Source organism: Melospiza georgiana, chromosome 3 (assembly GCF_028018845.1).
Source record: "Melospiza georgiana isolate bMelGeo1 chromosome 3, bMelGeo1.pri, whole genome shotgun sequence".
Classification (NCBI taxonomy): Eukaryota; Metazoa; Chordata; class Aves; order Passeriformes; family Passerellidae; genus Melospiza; species Melospiza georgiana.
In genome coordinates, this window is record NC_080432.1 from 103,886,194 (window position 1) to 103,906,069 (window position 19,876).

The 19,876-nt window shown below is 43.5% G+C and overlaps 1 protein-coding gene across 1 annotated transcript; it reads right to left on the reverse strand.

Moving 5' to 3' along the window:
• Window positions 1-6,461: 6,461 nt before the first annotated feature.
• Window positions 6,462-17,725, reverse strand: PRSS35 (serine protease 35). Its single transcript, XM_058021169.1, has 2 exons — window positions 17,637-17,725; window positions 6,462-12,374 (listed from the first exon to the last, which is right to left on the reverse strand). Exon 2 carries the CDS (start codon window positions 12,356-12,358, stop codon window positions 11,117-11,119), a length of 1,242 nt encoding a protein of 413 aa, XP_057877152.1. The 5' UTR covers window positions 12,359-12,374; window positions 17,637-17,725; the 3' UTR covers window positions 6,462-11,116.
• Window positions 17,726-19,876: the final 2,151 nt, after the last annotated feature.

Here is a 19,876-nt window from a genome sequence, read left to right on the forward strand (position 1 = left end):
AGAGTTCTGCATGCCAGCCACACTTTTCCATTTGAAACTGAACCTACAGTGGCTGGAAACTTGAACTGGTAAATCCAGTGTTTTGATAGATCTGTCAGAGATGGAGGAGAGATGCAACTGAAATGAAATAATTTTTCCCTAGCCAAACTAAAGAGCTAAGCTGATCCAATCTATGCTTTCCTGGGACAGTCTCTCATGTGAAATATAATATTTTTCTCTTAGCCAAAGCATTTTATTGCCAATATAAAAGATCACCATAACTATGCATACTGTTTCATTTAAAATTTGGCTTTCTGCTACAGATAAACAAGACCAACACAGAAATTGTCTTTCTGCATTCCACTGCAAAGGCAATGCAGTCAGAGCACATGAAAGTTCTACTTTAAGACTGCTAGGCAGGGTGATAAGATAGAACTCTCATTTATCTACTCTAGTTCCCTGCTCTAAAACCAAAACTGGATAATGCCAAGCAGATTTTTCCTAGAAGACCTCCATCATTCCAAAGCCTTTCCAAACACTACTGAAGAACGTCACTCCTTCACCCTGAAAGAGTTGCTGAGGTTTTTTGCTGTACTACCTGACCATTCCTTGCTGCACCTTGAACTGTTATTTCTTCTGTGCACAGGGATACCCTCTTTGCTCTTTGCAGTAGCAGTGATGGTATTTGGACAGTTATCATGCTCACACTTTTGGCTTATGCCCTTTGTCTTCAAAATTCCCTTGCCAATCAAGTTTTCTAGATATCAGTCTTGTTATTCTCTGCACTCTGTTGAACTGTGGCACCTTGGCAGGATTGCACTGTGCCTTCCTGTGCCTTCCCTGGCAGGATTGCACTGTTGGGCAGCCTATGCTCCTCTGTGCTCCTAGAGAGCTTCCTGAAGAACTGTAGTTTAAGCAATTGCCCTTCAGGATACCTTGGTTCATAGAGTGTAACCATCTTGGGAAAAAAAAATGAAAAGAAAAAGAGAAAAGAAGAATAGAAATAAAAATTCTAAAAGTAAGTCATTTTAAAAAGCTTTAAAAGGGAGAAATTTGGCTGTTTAAATAATATCAGTATAGAGCATTCCTGTTGGACTCTTTGTGACATTAATGAGACTTGGCGCACTGCTAAATCTTTATAAAATAAGAAGAAATTTGGAAGGAAGAGGGAAGCTGTCTGAATGTCTCTCCACATCCTGCTTTTCACGTGTTTGTATTCCTTGTGCATCAGGAACTGTCCTGGGAGAATTCAGCACACTGCAAGGATGGCAGATCAGAGGGGCTCTGCAGGAGATGGGACTGTGCATCCTCCTCAGACCCTCAACTGCAGGATCTCAAACTCTGTTTCTCCTGCATGTGGCTTGCTCACGCCCCTGGCAGGAGAGACAGAAACAAGAAGCAGCTGCAGGTCTCTGGAGGGTGATGGGAGAGGTGAGGGAAGAGACAGGACACAGCATGTTCAGATGTCTCTCGGAAAAGGATGGTGGTAGCATTAACAGGTTGAGAGCACAGGTTTCTTTTCCTTGCTAGTTGCACTCATTCATGACACACGTGTATGTGACACAGGTAGCAGGAGAAAGAAACCTGTGCAAGGAAAAGAACCATCCTCACCAAACCCAAGCTATTTCAGACCACCACAGCTGTGAATATGGAAGGGACAATAGTGAGAGGCAGGACACAGGTCCGAACTGCTCTGCTCTCATGGAAAGTTTTGTGGGTATTAATGGCCATAATATCTGGATTGGGTTTTGTTTGTTTGTTTGTTTTTCAAAAAACCAATCTCATCAGTAGGTTAATTATCATCATCATCTCTACTGCCTTTGAGTTGCCCCAGGGCATGTAACACTGTCTGCTGAAATCCTAATACTGTAATTGATGGAGCTGCCTAAAAAGCCCTCTGCTAAGAGATGACATTAGAATCTCACTAAAATAAAAACAATACAAAACAAAGAAAAACTTTTTTTTTTTTATTCACATAGCCAATAGGTAGTAGGAAAAAGTCTTGTAAAATCTTTTTAAGAATGGCTGTTATTTTATTTTGTTGCGTTGGGGGTTTTTTGCGTTTTTTAACCATTATTTTAGCAATTATCTGCTGCATAGGTAACTTTTTTTCCCACCAGTCTTGTACCTCTGAGCTCTATCTTTATCATGTGTGGCAGACATCTTTTATAAAAAATCCTTTCCTTAGGATTTTTCCTCCTGAGAAGCTGAGAAACCTCAGGAACAAAATGTAAACATTGATTATCTGCTGCTGTGGAATGCAACAGGTGGATCTGTGATTGGCCTTTGTTGGTTGTTTGTAATTAATGGCAAATCACAGCCCAGCTGGCTCGGACAGAGAGTCCAAGCCATAAACCTTTGTTATCATACCTTCTTATTCTATTCTTAGCTAGCCTTCTGAGGAAATCCTTTCTTCTATTCTTTTAGTATAGTTTTAATGTAATGTATATAATAAAATAATACATCAAGCCTTCTGAAACATGGAGTCAAATCGTCATCTCTTCCCTCAACCTGAGACCCCTGTGAACACCGTCACAATTGTGTTTCTACCAGGAGCTGGTTCCACAGTAATTGTTGCCAGACAAGCCTAAAAATACACAAAAATTTTGCTTTCAAATTAGGAAGAGAGACTTGGCTTCTGTATCTAGAAATGTGACTTCTTATGTGCTTAAAAATACTTACCTGGAAGCCTAGCCTTTTCTTAAAAAAAGGAAATTACATTGTGGCCTTGAAAAGTAGGTGGCTGCACCCCTCTGTCCCAGGAGTGTGTAATTTTGGCTGTGGATGTGGGCTCTGACAGCTGTGGCAAGAGAGGAGCACATGAGGGCCAGCGTGGGTTGTACGTACTGGAGTATGGAGATTCTGCACTTTCTGTAGAGCTGTGATGTTCTCTTTCACAAATGGTACATAAAGAAATGCTGCAAGACCTTTCTGAAACATCTGTAACTGCCCTTTTCCAGGCTTTGCCCTTGGATTAGCCCTAGGAGCCTGTGCTGCTGCAACAAGGCATTACCTTAGCAATAGGATCAAATAACTGGTGTAATAAACCTCACCCACAGCCAGCTACCAACAAAGTTTCTGCCAAATTTCTACTGAGCACATGTGGATCCCACACAGGCAGATCTCCATGTCAGTGTTTGTTTGCTTTTTATTTGAAACTGCCATTACAGTGGATCTTGTGATGGGAGCCATTTGCAGCCCAGTTAGTATAACTTGATTAATAGCATCAAATCATTGCTATTTTTGCAGTCATTTAAACCAGTGAAATTAAATCAGTTTCCTCTGGAGAGCAGGATGTGCCTAGGAGATAAAACCCTTTCCTTGCTGCTGCGGTCCAGAGCCAGTGGCTTCTCCCTCCATCAGCATCTGTGGCAGAAGGAGCTGTCAGGGCTTCCCAGAGTTGTTTTGTAAGGATGTCACAAGATTGTTCCTTCAGCTGGCAGCCTGTGTTTATGTCGACTCAAAGCTTACAAAAGCATTTCCCAAGGCCAGCTCCAGATCTGATGTCTTGTCTTAGAGCTGTGAACACTGATTTGCTTTCAGTGATTTTGTCTTTCATTCTCTGTTTGCAGTTGTTACCTTAATAGCAACTTAAAGTGGCTTCTCTTAAACAGCAACCCAATCTCCTTGTTATACAGCAATGCTGGGGCATTATTTAATTTAATTCCAGGTGTTTGGTGCTAGAGTAGAAAATTAGGTGAAAAATCCAAAATGGGCACAGTTAAAAAAATTTAAAAGTGGAATTCTCTCTCACTTAGAAAGAATCCAAATTACACAGGAAAGAATGAAATTAAGTTGGAAACTGATTTGAAATAATGAAATACAATTAGTAGCAGCTGTTTTTGTGGGTTTTTTTAAGTTTTTGAACACTGTTTTCTCACAGATGCCTGATTTTGTCTAGTCTGAACTGGTAAGGAAAAATCAGTTTCAAGAAGTGAAGGACTGAAGCATATCAATTGAATGAGCAGCAATATTGGATCACAGATCACTGTTTTACCAGGTTAATTGGCAAGCAAGGAAGAAAAATTGAGCAGTAAATTGAACACTGACAAAGCTACTTTCCCTTTTGAGTATTGGTTTCCTTTTTATTTCTTTCAGAAAAATAAATGTATGGGTCACAAATGGCTAGTGTATGTTCTACAAGTAAATATATACACTATGTGATGGGTCAAATTTTCCTTCAAGACTAAGCATTGTAAATGAGAGGAGAATGTGATGCAGCATTTGTTTTGCAAGAGCTTACTGTTTCAACTCACTGTTATTAAAAATGGCTTAATACATCCTCCATGTAGATGCAAAGCAAAATGTATGAAACCTAAAATGCCAGTGGCCACACCCTTAGAGGGCTCTGTTCACATCCACTGTTTATGAAGGCCAGGTCTGAGCCCAAACTCACAATAAGCAGAGAGAGTTTGGTAGCACAGTAGGTCCCAGTTGCTGAGGGTTGGTGGTGGAATATACAACCATCAGGTGGATTTTCTTTCCCCAGGTGACTCAGCACAGCTCTGGAATGCATCAATGTCCTGCACAGACATGTGCAGAAAAACCCATATACCATGCATAGCTATAAAGCTTCCATTGCCTTTATGCATAAACTTTTTTTCCCAAATATTTCATTGGTACTTTTCTTAGAGGTGACTTTTGCTCCCTCTTTGTATTACTAGTAATTCCCTTAGGGGTGATTTAGCATTCTTTTTAGTGTGTGTGTTTTGGGGAGGGGAAGCCCCTGCTGGTGTTCAAGGCCATGTTGTATCCCCACAACCGTTGCTTCATTCCTGTACAGAGCCAAAAATATTTAACTGATGAATCATTCAAGAAAACACGAAATAATTGTAAATAAAAAAACTAGTGTTACCTTTGAAAAAGAAAAAACAGAAATCACATTTTCTCCCATTCAGCAAGGCACTGAGTTTTTCACTGCTGTTCATGGGCTTCACCTTTGCCTTCTCTTGTCCACTTCTTCTCTCTGCTTCAAAATGTCCACAGTGAGATACAGCCACAAAGGCTCCACTGCTGTGTGCTGTCTCCTGGCTGCTTTCATCCTTGATAAAGCAAAGCTTTAAACAGCATTTTATCCATAAATTTGGAAATCAAACTGGAGCAGAGGGGTGGGAGAATGCTGCAACTGCAGCCAAAGGGCGGCTGAGTAATTTGTCTGAAAACCAGCCCAATATGGTTTCATCCAAAGTTTTCAATCTCTTTCACATGAAAAAGAAGTAGAGCCATAGCAACTGCAAAAAGTATGGTGTGTACATAATTACCAAGAGGCACAAGTAAATATTTATGTGGCTTTTCCAGTATATCTGATTTCTTTTCTTAGCAATAACAAGTGAAGGATTAGCCATTATCAAGATCTAAAGACATATTTGAAACAGAGGGAATGAATGATTCATCAGGAATGCCTGCATAATAAACAGCATAAGGCGCTACCTCTTTGGATGATTTGCATGTCTGTTATTTGGGGAAGGTGTTTTGAACATTTGTTAAACACTATGGGAAATGGGAGTATGACTGGAAAATACCTGCACAAGGACCTGGCTTGTATGGGAACATTTTAGGGCTGAATAGACATTTGGATAAGATTCCAGTTCAAGCTCCCCAAAGCCCAAGAGATTGTGTGATCCACAACATATGTTGGAATGGATCTTCCACCAAAGAAACCACATCCGGGCCAGTGGCTTGGGAATGGCCTGCAGGGGACACAGCTGTCACCCCTGGGTCTCTGCTTGTGTTCCCTAAATGGAGGCTGAGAGACATTTCTCAGGCACCAAGGCATTTGCCCAGATCATGGCAAAAAGTAGATTTCAGCAATGAAAAGATTTAGATCCTGTTAGCAGCCCCAAAAGGACTTTTTTTTCCAGGTCAAAAAGCTTTCAATCCTATTTATTTCCCTGTGGCACTTACTTCTCCCCATGTAAGAGCTAGTGGGTAAGCCCTTGCCAGACCCCTGGTAAATATTGCTTGTATTAGACACACTGGTAATTACAGGTGCAATAATTTCTTAACTTTCCATTAAATATTTCCAGCAGCTTGCCAAAAATCTCTCCTTTTACCCTCAGAGATAAAATCAGCACCAGTTTTGAGGGCACAGAGTTAAGATAATCCTAAGAACCAAGATGATAATATTTTACATACTTCTTATTTGGCTTTGTTCAACAGCTCTCCAAGGCAGAAAATGCAACTATAGCAAATAGCAGAAACAGAACTAATTACTTAATTTAGAATTAATAACTTGCGGCGTAGACTATGAGTCATTTCCTTGCTGAACTAAATTTTTTTACTCATCAAATTTGCTCATGGAGTAATTATCTTGAAGACAGGGAGGTTTTTTTTTTTTTTTCCCCAGAACAAGTTTAAAGAGACATTAATATCTTGTAAGACCAAGTCCCAGATGATTCACTAAAAAATCATTACAGGCACTTAGAGAATGAAGTTTGTGTAACACAACCATGGCTAACAAACTACATCATGACAGAGGAAAAGAAAAACATCAGAAAATATTTATTGACAGAATAAGTGCATCATATAATATCTTAACAGAGCAAAGGTTTGCATTTATTATCTCAAATGGCTTGTCATTTTGCACAGTTAAAAATATTCTAAAATTTTCTGTCAGTCTTAAAAAAGCAAAGAATCTGAAAGAGTCCTCAGAGCTACTTCTGTTTTTAATCTAAATGCTCTGACACTTGGAGCAAAAGACTGGTGCAAAGGGGACCAAAATATACTTCCAAATCCTTTGAGATTAGAGTGAAATTTTAAGCTTTCAATTTAATAACATTCTTTTTTTTTTTTCCCCAGTCATTCTTTAATCCAGGAATTTGTAGATGGAACTATCTGCAATAATCTGTGCTTTAAAATTGGAAGCAGTTGATTAAATTTCTATGGATGCCAAACACAAAGAGAAGACACTTGAAAAAAAAATCTATTGCCTAGAATTTCTAGATGCATGCAAAAAAAATGAGCCAACATTTTAATGCCTTAAGTCTGAGATTTTTTTTGCTTCATTTTTTTTCCCAATGGAGAACAGCCTTTACAGGAATCCCAAAAAAAGGTCAGGTTTGAGAAACTCCCTTTACTCACTACATTTTTGGTGATCCAGTGTACTGGGAGGCTCATACTGCCAAGCCTTTTGGTCAGAACACAGATTGCTGCTTTCCAAGGACCCTGAATGAACAGAAGCATAATCCCTGCAAATTCAGGCATGGATTGTAGGTCAGGATTAAAACCCCTGCCTGCTAGCAGGCCCTGCCATAGCCTGAGTCCTCTCAAAGCCCTTTCCTTGTTGCTGTTGGCTCGGAAGAAATGCCTTATCTTCAACAGTGAAAAATTGTCATGAAACTTGTGATTTTCACATCTTAATTAATACTATTAAGTGTCCACCATCTGCCTACTCTTTCTCACAATAGGTGCCTCTGCTACCTTGCAGCCATTTCATCTGCTACTTTGCACACTTTCTTTATCCCTTGCATACCATCTCCATCTTCCTGCCTTTCATACCATCTACTCATTCTTTCTTTCTCTTTTTTTTTGCTATTTGCTGCCAGGTCATCCCTTATCAGCAGAATAGAAAGAATTCCCTAGCTGCTTCTCTCCTCCACATGTGGATGAAGGTTTGTTTTTTTTTTTTTTTATTTAAGTCATATTAATGCTGATTCATACTCCATATAGACACGTAAATCTGCAAAATTAAGATAGTAAATCTTCAGGAGTCAAGGAGTTTCTTTAAGCAATTATTTAAACATTGGGTACTCTATACCTCATATAACAGAAATAATTTCCCTACATAATGTTGTGCTTTTTTTTTGTTAATACAAACTTTGACTTAATTTTTCACACTGCAGATAACCCCTCTGTGTCTCAGAGCCTCAGATTAAACACATGCACAAATACCTTGTAGAAGCTGGTCTGGGTGTGTTAATGGCTTGCATATGAGGATTATCTTTGGCCCTGAAAAAAACTTACTTGTTGACTTTATAAATTCCAGTAGCCCTCTAGGAGAAAAGAGATTTGACTGAAGTTGTTTTTCCTAAAGCCAGGAATACAGTTAAATAAAAAGATCTACTATACAAACACTTAAAAAACACTGGAAAAGAATTGGTACTGATTAAAAAAGTGATGTACAGCCTGGTACCTGAGAGAGGAAAAATCATTTAGGGAAACATCAGACGGGCTGGAAACCCAGCCTTCCTGATGATGTCCTAGACAACAGCAGGATCTAATCTACTGGGATCATATTTTCCTCCTCATATTTTCTCATTGGTAACTAGATAGTAACTGCGTGTTTTAAAGAAAATCTGAGATGGCTCAACAATTTTTGTCCCATTTGCAGTGATGGGTACCAAGAGTTCTATGCAGAATGTTGAATTCCTGTAATTGTGTGTAAGTACTTGATTTACGAAGTGAAGTCCCTGTATAGGCAGTCACAATGTCTATATAAAGCATTTATTTCTCTATTAGGCCAAGTGGGAGACAAAAACGTTGCCTAGCATGCTGAGGCAACAGGAAAAGCATTTTGTCTGTGTCTTCTTCTACCTGCATTCCTGGCCTGAAGGTGCTGACAACACAAAACTCAGTCAAAACATCCATGGTCTCCAAGCCTGTGTATTTGCATGTGTTTGTGCATGGGCACTGGGACACAGAGGTTTGTTTGTTTGATTGAAATTAATTTTTATGTTGCTCAGGCCAACCTCTTTAATCTTTTAGTACTACAGAATGAGCATCTAGTACTTATTCTCTGAAAAGAAAGTTTTTATCAACCTGGTATGGAAACCTCAGGTTGCAGCTGAGATATTTACAACAGATGATTATTATAACAAGACTATTTGGAAGCTGACATCACACATTTTTCATTCTTACCTTGCTCCCAATTCCAAAAGTGATAAAGATATATAGATTTTATTTCTTCTGAGAAGGAGTACACCTAAATGAGACTCAACAAAACAAGGAATTTACTAAGACCCCTTTATCTTGATCAGTTTTGGACCCAAATCAACAATGACAATAATAGTAAAAAAAATCCATGGACCTGGGTTGTCTTGTATTAGATTAATGATGTGGTACCTTATTTGTCACAGTAACTATGGAAAAAGGCACTTAAGAAAAACGTTGCAGACCTGACTAAAGGATACTATAAATCTATTGCATAGAGCAAGAGTATTAAATACTGGACTGAGGTGATTTAAAATTACTGTCAGCAAAGCCACATATGTTAATAGAGATGTTAACAACAATAAAAAATAATTAACCCTAAAATCTTAGAGATTTATTTCTAAACTTTAAAAATTATTATTAGTTTTCTGCAAACAATCACACAAAATAAAATTAAAACATAATAAAGGAAGGAAAGCTGAGTGTTTCCTGGAAAGGTTGGCATTAAAAGAAATAGTTTCCTTTAAAGTGAGATCTCTTCCAATGAATGAAATATTGTTAGGTTATGATATGGAAGCAAGTCTTAAATTTTTGTGCTTTGGCAATAATAGGACAAAGTTGCCTGCACATTCAGTGTGTCAGGTTATACACTTTCAACCATATACCAAAAAAAAGGGTTATTTAAAACCATGTTATGTCATCAAAAGCATGTTTTAAAGATTCAAAAAAAAAATATTTTAAAATCTTGTATTTTTTTCTCCTGCACAGGAAGAAAATGTATTTTGGTCAGCATAAATTTATGGTAAAAAAATTAAATAATACAGTGGTGAATACTATGAAAAGTATTGAAACCCAAAGGATATGATCAGAAAGGCACAGTATCTTTTTATGTTATTAGATTAATGTAGCACCATAAGAATTCTGTGTACTTCAAAATCTTGACATAAAATAAAAGATATAGACTTATATAGCAATCAACAACAGTTTTTAAGAAGGTGGTTTGTGTTTAAAGGTGTATAAAAGTCAAGCTCAGTTTGTGTCTTCATTAAATACATGGTTCTGCAAGCATATTGAACCAAATTATTTGCTAACTACTGCTGCTATCTAACAAGATACCTTTTATAAAGCACAGGATAGTTCTACCATTCAGAAGGTGCTATAATTTAGTTGGATGAAATTTTTAGTTAACCCTGTGAATCATGTTGAGGTGGAATCTGAATATAACATGATTAAAACCACACACTTCGCAAAACTGTATAAAGCCAAACTAAAATATTGATTTCCAACTCCCAGTCTAACACATACTATCCTATCTATGAAGCTGAACTTGTATAAAAGTAATTTATAAAAACTGAAGAAATGTTTAGCACCCAGAAAATATATCATCTGTGAAGCTCCAAATGATTGTCAAGTAGCCACTTCGGGAGTCAGTGACCTCTCCCAATGGTAAAGCTAAACATTTGACTAGAAACTAAACCTACACCTCTCCAAATATTAATTGGAAGGCAAATGCATGTGTTTAAGATTTCTATAGCTTCTCTAAGAACATTTAAAGGCATTAAATATGTCTAAATGTGTCTTCTTCCAAACACAGAAACTTTTTTTTGTTAGTTTCTCTTTTGCTGTTTTTACTGAGCAATGGAGTGAATTTTTCTTTAAGGTGTAACCCTCAGCTACATAAATTTGGAATTTCCATGGGAGTGTTCCTGCAGCAACCAGAAGAGGAAGCTTTCCAAACTAACCATCATCAACTATAGTGCTGCTTCTCAACATGGACCTATGGTCTTTATAGAATGCCAGAATAATGTCTTGCTCTCATGCAGTTCATTCTGCACATACAGGAACATGCTATATGCACAACTTGCATTTGAAGAATTGGAACAGAACCCTGAGAAAAGTAAATCCATTGGAAAAAAATAGATATTGCTTAATAACACCAGTTTGAGATGTTTCAACCCTTCCTCTGGGGAAAAAAATGACAAACAGGTGCAGCCATTTTTTTCCTCACAAATGACTTGAATTTATCACAATTGCAAACATAAATATATTTGGGATTTTAAGTGTGTATCTAGGTTGACTATAGTTAGAAATACTTTGTCTGACAATTCTACCCCTCCCCTAGAAATTCAGCATCCCTTAAGTCACCATAGCACTTCTTGCGAGCTTTGAGTTCAAGAACGTTCTGGCGTGGAGTGATGCTCTCCCAGTCACTGTCGCCTTTCACTCTATGGCAGTGAGGGTGCTAAGCAGAACTGAGGCTCGGCTCTCTTCAGCCTCGTGTGCAATTCTCATCATTCCCATGTATCCAGAAGCAAATCTGGGCATATTTGAGAGGAGTAATTCGTACTGCTACATTGTAATCCTGCTGTTCACCATTGATGTCCACCCACTGGTGGCCTGAGTAAACAGCGATGATCTTGCGTTTCCACTTCTTTTTGTTTGGCTCCTTCAGACGGAGATAGATGCCAGATCCTGTGGAGCCAGGCTCAGCATCACAGTACTGGTAAAACAGATCATTGGACTCATCAGAAATGCTACAAAATCTATAGACCAGCTGCCCAGACCGGTCATTGTCAAAACCTGAGAAGTGGATCATGCTCCCAGGCATCATTTTGATTGTTGGGCTGATTCCCAGCTCCATGTATTTCCTTTTGTGGGGACGCTTGAGCTCAAGAACAGCATAATCATAATCCAGGGCAATATCCCCAGAGACACCCTTAAACCAGCCTTTCGGGATATGTGTGCTCTTCACCCGGGTCCACTGGAAGGAGGGCATGCCATCTGAGGTCCCTTGCTTCCTCCCAGATCCCCTCTGCTTTCTCTCATCGCCTTTGGATGGTCGCCTTAGTTCTGTGGCGGCTTTGGGATCCTCTTTGGCCGCCGAAATTTCTCTCCTACTTCTTTTAGCGCCTTTGCGTTTCCTGCCGTTGCCTCTGGATTTTGTCTTCATCAGGCCCACCCTCAGTCTTTTGCTGCCCTTGACATAATCCTTGCCATTGTGCAGGCAGTGGGCTGCTGTGAGCACGTGCTTGGGGGAAACGAGAATGCCACTGCAGCCCGTGGAGATCTTCACAGCTGTGTTGAACGGAAAGTTGGTCATAAACCTCTTGTCATAGATGCTGAACCTACTGTCTGTCCCATATATCTGCCTCTTCCTCCTCGAAGGCCTTCGTGTGGTTGTGTTTGCAGCTGGGTCGGGCACTGCTCCGAGGACACTCACTTCAGTCAGGGTCCGTGTGCCATTTTCAAAAACAGTCTCATAGGATAAGAGGCTCTTCAAGTCAGACAAGCTTGGCACTGGCAGTTTCCTTTGACATTCAATTCCACATACACTGTTCAGCTCTAATTTGGTTTTTGCTTCAAATTTAGGGCTGTCAAGGGAGAAAGTTCTTTCTCTCACAATCTGGGGAATCTTCTTTAAGTGCCAAGTAAAATCTTGTTCAGTTTCTGTTCCATTACTGAGACCCAATATAGGTATGAAAATTACGAGTAGCAGTAACATGTGCTCCATTTTATTTTATTTTTTTCTAAAACAAGAAAGAGAGATTTGAAAATACACTTTGGAAATACATACAGTTATCTTAATATCTTCTAAGTATAATCAAGCAATTTTAGAACTGACATCAGTGGAATAGAATTCTACAATCTGCTCAAAATAGAAATGCCTCAGATATTCCCTGTTTTGCCTCTAACTCTTCCAGTCGTTTCTAGCAAGATGGATGCAGATAATTCAGCCTGCATCCATGCAGAGCTACCTACTGGAAGATGAAATCAGCTGAGTTTTACCTGTTTTTCCCTCTGTGAACAGCAGTCTGAGTCATTCCACTTGGTAGAACATCCTGGTTTTATTCATTCCAAAGGTATGCAGTTACATATTAGGTTTCTGGTTCTCTTTCCTATAGCTATACAGTAGAAGGTAGAACACGCTTGGAAACACTCAGTGCATTCAAAAGTTGGGATCCAAGCAGAGATGGATATACAGACTACACTCATGAGACTTAGGAACCCTTGGGAAACCAGACCAATTGTGCTCTTTCATGCAATGGCCAAAATGTGGCTTTAGCTGACTTAAAAGTCACCAATGGTTCTCCACTCACCGCACAGAGGAGAGCTATGAATCTGCCTGTATGAAAAATGCCACTTTGCTAACTGCTATCCCAAGGAACCAAGGTCTTTTAGGACAGACAGACAAATGAGGAAAGCAGAATTTTGCTGGTGGAGAGGAGCCTCCTGGTTTTATTACATGCAGCAAAGCTCAGCTGAGTAGGAGGGTTAATTCTGGTTACTCATCGCATGAGTAACATTTTCAGGATCCCACAAAGGCTGTAGGAACTGTGCTGTGTGTGCCTTATGGTCTCGTGGAATGCCCCACCTAGATGGGGTGATGCACCATACCAGCAGCGAATACTTCAAATGGGAAAGACAAAAAGCAGTATTATTCCCATCTCTAGTTGAGAACATGCAGGAGAAATGTCACATTGTTAGAAGTCTGAGGCAGAGCCAGAAACTGAACCCAGAATTCTTGATTCTGAACTCAAAACATTACTGAAAAGACCATTTTTCTTTTTTGGCAGCATTGATGTTAGTGGTATTATCCAACTACTGGCAGCTGCCACTGGGAAACCTGTGCTCAGTTCCAACATCCTTCATTCCAATTACATGGAAACCTCAGCAGTGAAGAAAGAAAGGGTCTATGATTAAACTTTAAAAGCCAAGCAATTCAAGGATTTGTATGTGGTTAAGCTCTCTGGTTTATATTGCAATGGCAGTGTAGGCCAGGGCAAACACAACCACTTTCCTTAATTTTAGTTTAGAATAGTAGAAGTGGTGCTCTCCACTGAAACAGCCAGTATATGGAAAAAGAAGTGGGGAACATCGCTTTCAAAGCTGTGTAATGGACTGGTGACTCCTATGATTTTTGAGGCACCTTTACCCTATAGTCACATTTGTTGTCTATAATAATTTTTTTTATTGTTAAGTAAGCACTACAGTTCAACCACAGCTTGTGGCTTCTGATGCCAAGAAGAGGCTGGATTTGTTTTAGCATAGCTTTACACTTTTCACCTTTGCCAGAATGGAACACCGACTTTGAGCTGGAGTCTACTTACTAGGACATATATATATATACATACATACCACATTTCACAATACAAGGAAACCCTCCCTGGCTTTAAAGTGGCTAACTCAGGTATTGGAGAAGATGTGAGGACTTTCCTAAGACATCTGGAGATTACAGTTACTCACAGGTCTGAGATCTGGGGTGTATGTGGTCATATGAAAAGATATCTGAAAGTTTTGAAAGCAGAGCTGGGGAACCATCCCAGACAAAAGATTTTATAGAGGGACATCAGTTGTTCACACCAGTCTAGCTTATTGGTATAGCAGAAATGTACACATTTAAACATTAACTTTGATATAGTAAGTTACCTTCAAAGTGTTGGTTCAGTTATTGCTGAACAAGACAGTTCTAATACCAGGCTTGAGAATTATTTTTTTCTATTTTTCCCGAGAATACTCCTCCCCTTTTCAGCTTTTCATAAGGGTCTGGATATTTGGTATTCCTCTGTAGCTGAACTTTGTGGGCCCTAAGGAAAGTTCAGTCACTAACTGCTTGTTCACATAGAAAGTCTGGGTTGATGTCATTCCACTGTGATGGCTGTTGTCTTCCCGGCTGATCTCATAACTAGGTTTACAGAGAAGTCCATTTTTTTCTCTCTGCTTTATAGAGAGACTTTCTGCAAGCAAATGGGTGGAGTACTATGGCTCCCTTCTGCCACTCTTTAGAAAGAAAAAAAAGAGTCAAAGCACAGAACCTTCCATCGATGCCTTGGAGCCCTCCATTTGAAACACGACACTCAAGTGCTCACTACTTACAAAGGCAGTCTTGGAAGCCAAGATTTTCTTCATTTATAATGAACCACTTGTCACTGGGAATGAACTAACTACACTTCAGGATAACTGGAAGAAGTTCAAGGAACTCGATAAACACAGTAATTCTCATTACAGACCAGAGCAGTGGTTCTGCTAGGCAGCTTTGTCATTTCCAGCCATGCATTTAAGATCTCTTTACTAACCCCATCCCTGCTGTTTAGAGGAGGCCAGCTCCAAGCAAGGGCAATGTCAGCAGTTGCCATGGCACAGCACAGGCTGCAGGCAAAAGGGAAACATAGGGCTCCTCTTGCCAGATGATGAGATGGAAATGTGTAGATGGGTGCAAAGATAACTTTGCAGGGGGGGAGAAAGGGAGAGAGAATACAGCCTCCTGGGAAAGGAGGATTGTCCTGAGAAGTCTTCAAGTTGATTGCAAGGAAAAAACCCTCAATTACCCGTTCTCCACTCTTCCTCCACACCCCAAGGTGCTCTGCCCTCTCCTTTCCTTCACTCCTTTCCCATACAGATTTTGGGTTGGCTTACAGTAATTGGAATTCTTGAGTCAGCTCTTTACGGTATGATGAATTACTTGAGAGAAGACAAGATGGAAACCAGAAAGAGAGAGATCTCCAGCTATATGAAAATGTTGAAATTCTTCTCCAGTTTTAAACTCAGCTGATAACTTTGGTGGCATTCCAGCTGCCAGGCATATCCATACAAGTAAAACTATTTTTAGCTCTTCTCATTTCTTGCTTCCAACATTAAACCTTTCTGCATCCACAGAACAAAAACTACCTAATTTTTGAGGATATCCTTCAAATATTTTGTCCTACCATACTCCAGCTGAATACATGTCAGATGCTCAGGAAAAGGCTTATAGTTAAGCCAAACTAGTATAGGTTTCTCTTCAGGCTATCAAGGAAGAAATTTACATGCCAGGGTAGCTCAGACAGAAGAAAAATTCAGTCCAGCTTCCTGACAGTGTTTTATCTTGGTCTGTTCAGTGCATCCTCTACCGTAAGATTTCCTTATACTTATAGGAAAGTCAGCACATTTCAAACTCGGCTTACACAATTTAATATCCGATTTCTAGGCCCTAAAATAACAGAGGCTGCTATAGTAACCATCTCCTTTAGCTGCTTTTGGTCTTATTCTTGAAATGACCTGGAAGTTGGAATTCAAAGTTCTACTCTGACAGAGCAATGTAGAGAACAAATTTTTGCTATCTCACGCTCCTGGGAAGAAATCATTGCCCTAATCTTATCCACCACTGCTCCCCCTGATCTCCTCCAGATGCACTCACTCTGTACAGTGGTGTATGGATGTTGTCCTCCTCTCTGATTTGCGGAAAAAACCCAAAAAAACCAAAAATACCCAAACCACTGCGGCTCCTGTCTCTTGCAAAAATTTAGGCAGCTTCAGTACTCATCGGAAGAACTAATTTTACACGGCGGGCGTGACAGCTCATTTCTGAAATCCCACGGGCGGGGAACTGAAGGACCGCCAGTGAGCGGCGCAGTGCCCGCCGCGGCCGCGGGGCGGCGCTCCCGCAGCGCCGGTAGCGGCTCCGCGCCCGGCCCCGGCCCCGCTCCCTCCGGCCGCTCTCCCGACCCTCCCCGGCCGGGATCCTCTCCGGCCCCGCTCCCGCTGCCGCTCCCGACGCTCCCCGGCCGGGATCCTCTCCGGCCCCGCTCCCGCTGCCGCTGCCGACGCTCCCCGGCCGGGATCCTCTCCGGCCCCGCTCCCTCCGGCCGCTGCCGACGCTCCCCGGCCGGGATCCTCTCCGGCCCCCTGCCCGCCGTCCCTCCCGACGCTCCCCGGCCGGGATCCTCTCCGGCCCCGCTCCCTCCGGCCGCTCCCGACGCTCCCCGGCCGGAATTCTCTCGGCCCCCTGCCCGCCGTCCCTCCCGGCGCTCCCCGGCCGGGATCCTCTCCGGCTCCGCCGCTCCGGGAGCGGGCGGAGAGCGAGCGGAGAGCGAGGAGGTCGCGCCCCGGCCACTGCTGGGCTGCTGAGCGGCTCCGGGGGTCGAGCCCTGCCAGCCGGGCGGCGTCCCCGGGACGGCAGCGGGTGGGCACGGACTGGGAGCCGGGCGGAGGAACGGCTTTGCCGGGATGGCCGCCTTCCCCCTGCCCTCTCCGCTGTTGCCAGCCGCTCCTGTGTGTGAAAGCACAGGGCTGTCCTGGAAGAAGAGGAGGATTTGGGAGTAAGCCTTTATCTCTCCTTAGGCATTCCCTGGTCCTGCTTTCCGCAGGAGGTTCTGCCTCTCCGCGCCGATCCGAAGGAGTTTCCCCCCCCTACAAAGCCTGAAAATTAAATACCTTGGCACGGCCCTTTTATTTTTGCTATTCCAAGATAAATCTGTTTCCAGCACTGACGAATCTGGATGAAATTAGTGTCAATTCCAGAGGAGCGCGGAGATGGTAGCGCTAATACTGAGGGGATGAATCAGAATTAAAAGAGTTTGTTTTGAAGGGTGAAGAGGCTCCCTGTCTGCTCCCCGCAGAAGGTACAGCACAGAGACAAATCCCCGAAAACCCAATAAATATTCCCCTTGCCTCAGTCCTGTTAAGCCGTCTTGTGAAACTGGCTTCAAATATGAAAAAACAAGGACCAGATAAACGCGTGGCGTTTTAGTCCTATCAAAAATATATGCATCAGGCTAAAGAAGTAGGGACTTAATACAAAACATCTCAGCTGCCAAGCTCAAGGTACTGACATCGCTCAGCCCCATCATTTTTTAAAAACGACCCGCGTAGGAAGAATGACATCGCAAGAAAACTATCACCCTAGAGACGCTGGCTAGCTCGCAGTGCCCGGTTCCCCTCAGCCCCCGTGCCCAGCTCCGCTCCTGCCCACCCGGGTCTCTGGGGGCTGCCTCTTGCCCAGAGGCCGGCGTCGGGAAGGGTGCTGGTCGTACCTGGCAGCCCGCAGGACGGACGGAGGCGAGGGCGGCCGCAGCCCCGGGGCTCCGGCTCCCGGCTCTCCGCTCCGCGCCGCTCGTCCGCCGCCCAGCGCCCGCGGCTACTGAGCGCGGGGCGGGGGGAGCGGCCAGGTCTTCCCAGGCGGGGGAGGGGATGGAAAAAGGAAAAAAAAAAAAAAGAAAGAAAAAAAAAAAAGAAAAAGAAGGCGAGAGGGAGGAAGCCGAGGGGGAGGGCCGAGGGGAGCGGAGGCAGATCCTGGTGTCTCCTCGGATGGGATGGGATGGGAAGTGAAGAGAAGAAGGGGCTCTGCCTGGGCGGCTTCTCTCTGTGCCGGGGTGACCCTCCCGGGGACGGGCTGGGAGAGGCTGCAGGCCGGGGGGCGAGGCGGGGACAAGCGGCGAGGTGGAGGGACTCCGTCCCAAGAGAAGGCAGCGGGGCTCGCACCGTTCGCACCGCTCCACCTGTGCGGGCGGCCGCAGCGGGGAGGGCCGCTCGTCCTGGGCAAGGCGAGGAGCGGGAATGGCGTTCCCATGGACCGTGGCCTGCCCGCTCCCCCTGTCCCGCCAAGGCACTCTTGAGCAAGGCGAGGAGCGGGAATGGCGTTCCCATGGACCGTGGCCTGCTCGCTCCCCCTGTCCCCCCGGAGCGCTCCTGGGCAGGGCGAGGAGCGGGAATGGCGCTCCCACAGACCGTGGCCTGCCCGCTCCCCCTGTCCCGCCGGGGCACTCTTGAGCAAGGCGAGGAACGGGAATGGCGTTCCCATGGACCGTGGCCTGCTCGCTCCCCCTGTCCCTCCGGAGCGCTCCTGGGCAGGGCGAGGAGCGGGAATGGCGCTCCCACAGACCGTGGCCTGCCCGCTCCCCCTGTCCCCCCGGAGCGCTCCTGGGCAGGGCGAGGAGCGGGAATGGCGATCCCACGGACCGTGGCCTGCCCGCTCCCCCTGTCCCGCCAAGGCACTCTTGAGCAAGGCGAGGAGCGGGAATGGCGATCCCACAGACCGTGGCCTGCCCGCTCCCCCTGTCCCCCCGGAGCGCTCTTGAGCAAGGCGAGGAGCGGGGAATGGCGATCCCACAGACCGTGGCCTGCCCGCTCCCCGTGCCCTCACCCCTGCCTCCCAGCACCGCTCCTCTGGAGCGCCTTGCTCCTCAGGGACCCTCCCTGCCCCCTCCTCCGCACCATTCCCGCTCCTCTGGGCCTCTGAGGCCAGGTGAGAAGCACCTTCCTCCTTTCCTCATCACTCTTTGTTCTTCTTTGCCGTCCTCCTTTCCCTCGGTGTTCCTGTGGTTTCTCCTCCCAGGGCAGAAAGTTTCGTGTGGAGGTCTCTCCTCCTTGGATCACCCCCTGGCACTACAACAGGGCCCTCCCCAAAGCTGCCCACTGCCACACAGACAGACAAGGTGAAAAGTCCCCTCACTGAGCAGTTCTGCTAGTGCTGAACACAAGCACTTCCATTGAGTTCATCTGCTGAAAACTCATTTCATGCTAAATGAAGGCCCATTGATTTGCCAAAACCAGCAGGAAATTTGTGGCATTGCTGGAGATCAGAATGAGATCTCCAGAGTGCTGCATTGTGTTTTTAATCATAGGCATATCCTTCCTCTAAAAGTCTTAACTTCAAAAACTTAGTGGAACCAAATTTGTAAACAGGTTGGAAATAAGGCTTTGACCAGCAAACTGCAGGTTGCAGTTTCATTTTGAAGACTGGGGCTTATTTCTTCAGAATTTAGATTTCATTTGTACTTCTGAGTTTGCTGTTGTTTGTGCACACAACTCAAAAACAAAGCAAAATAGTAATAATATAATAACATTTCATATGCCAGAGAAAGTGACCTAAAGAATTACTGATGTAAGTAACAAGGCAAGAGAGAAATGCAGGCAAAGTGGTGAAGTTTTACAAACAATATATTGAACATAGGAGCTTCCACAGTGGGTGAGACCAAGGGGTTTGCTAGATCAATATCGGTTGCATTACTGAAGGCAGTAGTTCCTTCCAGCATTTCACTGCCACCAACATTTCAGACTCAGAGATTTTATGAGGCAGGTGCAGTTTCTATGATCTTAGCAACCTTCACTAGATTTCTCTGTTGGGTTCCTGCCCATCTTCCCTTTAACCTACATTGATCTGTAGTATCTACGACTTGCTCTGGTAACAAGTTCTCCAGGTCAAACATATCTTTGTGCAAAATCTTGCCTCTTTTAGTGTCTTTCCAACCTGGCAACTGCTATCTTCATTTGA

Coding starts and splice junctions, on each gene's coding strand:
- PRSS35 (XM_058021169.1), bottom strand. CDS start 12,358: ATGGAGCACATGTTACTGCTACTCGTAATTTTCATACCTATATTGGGT.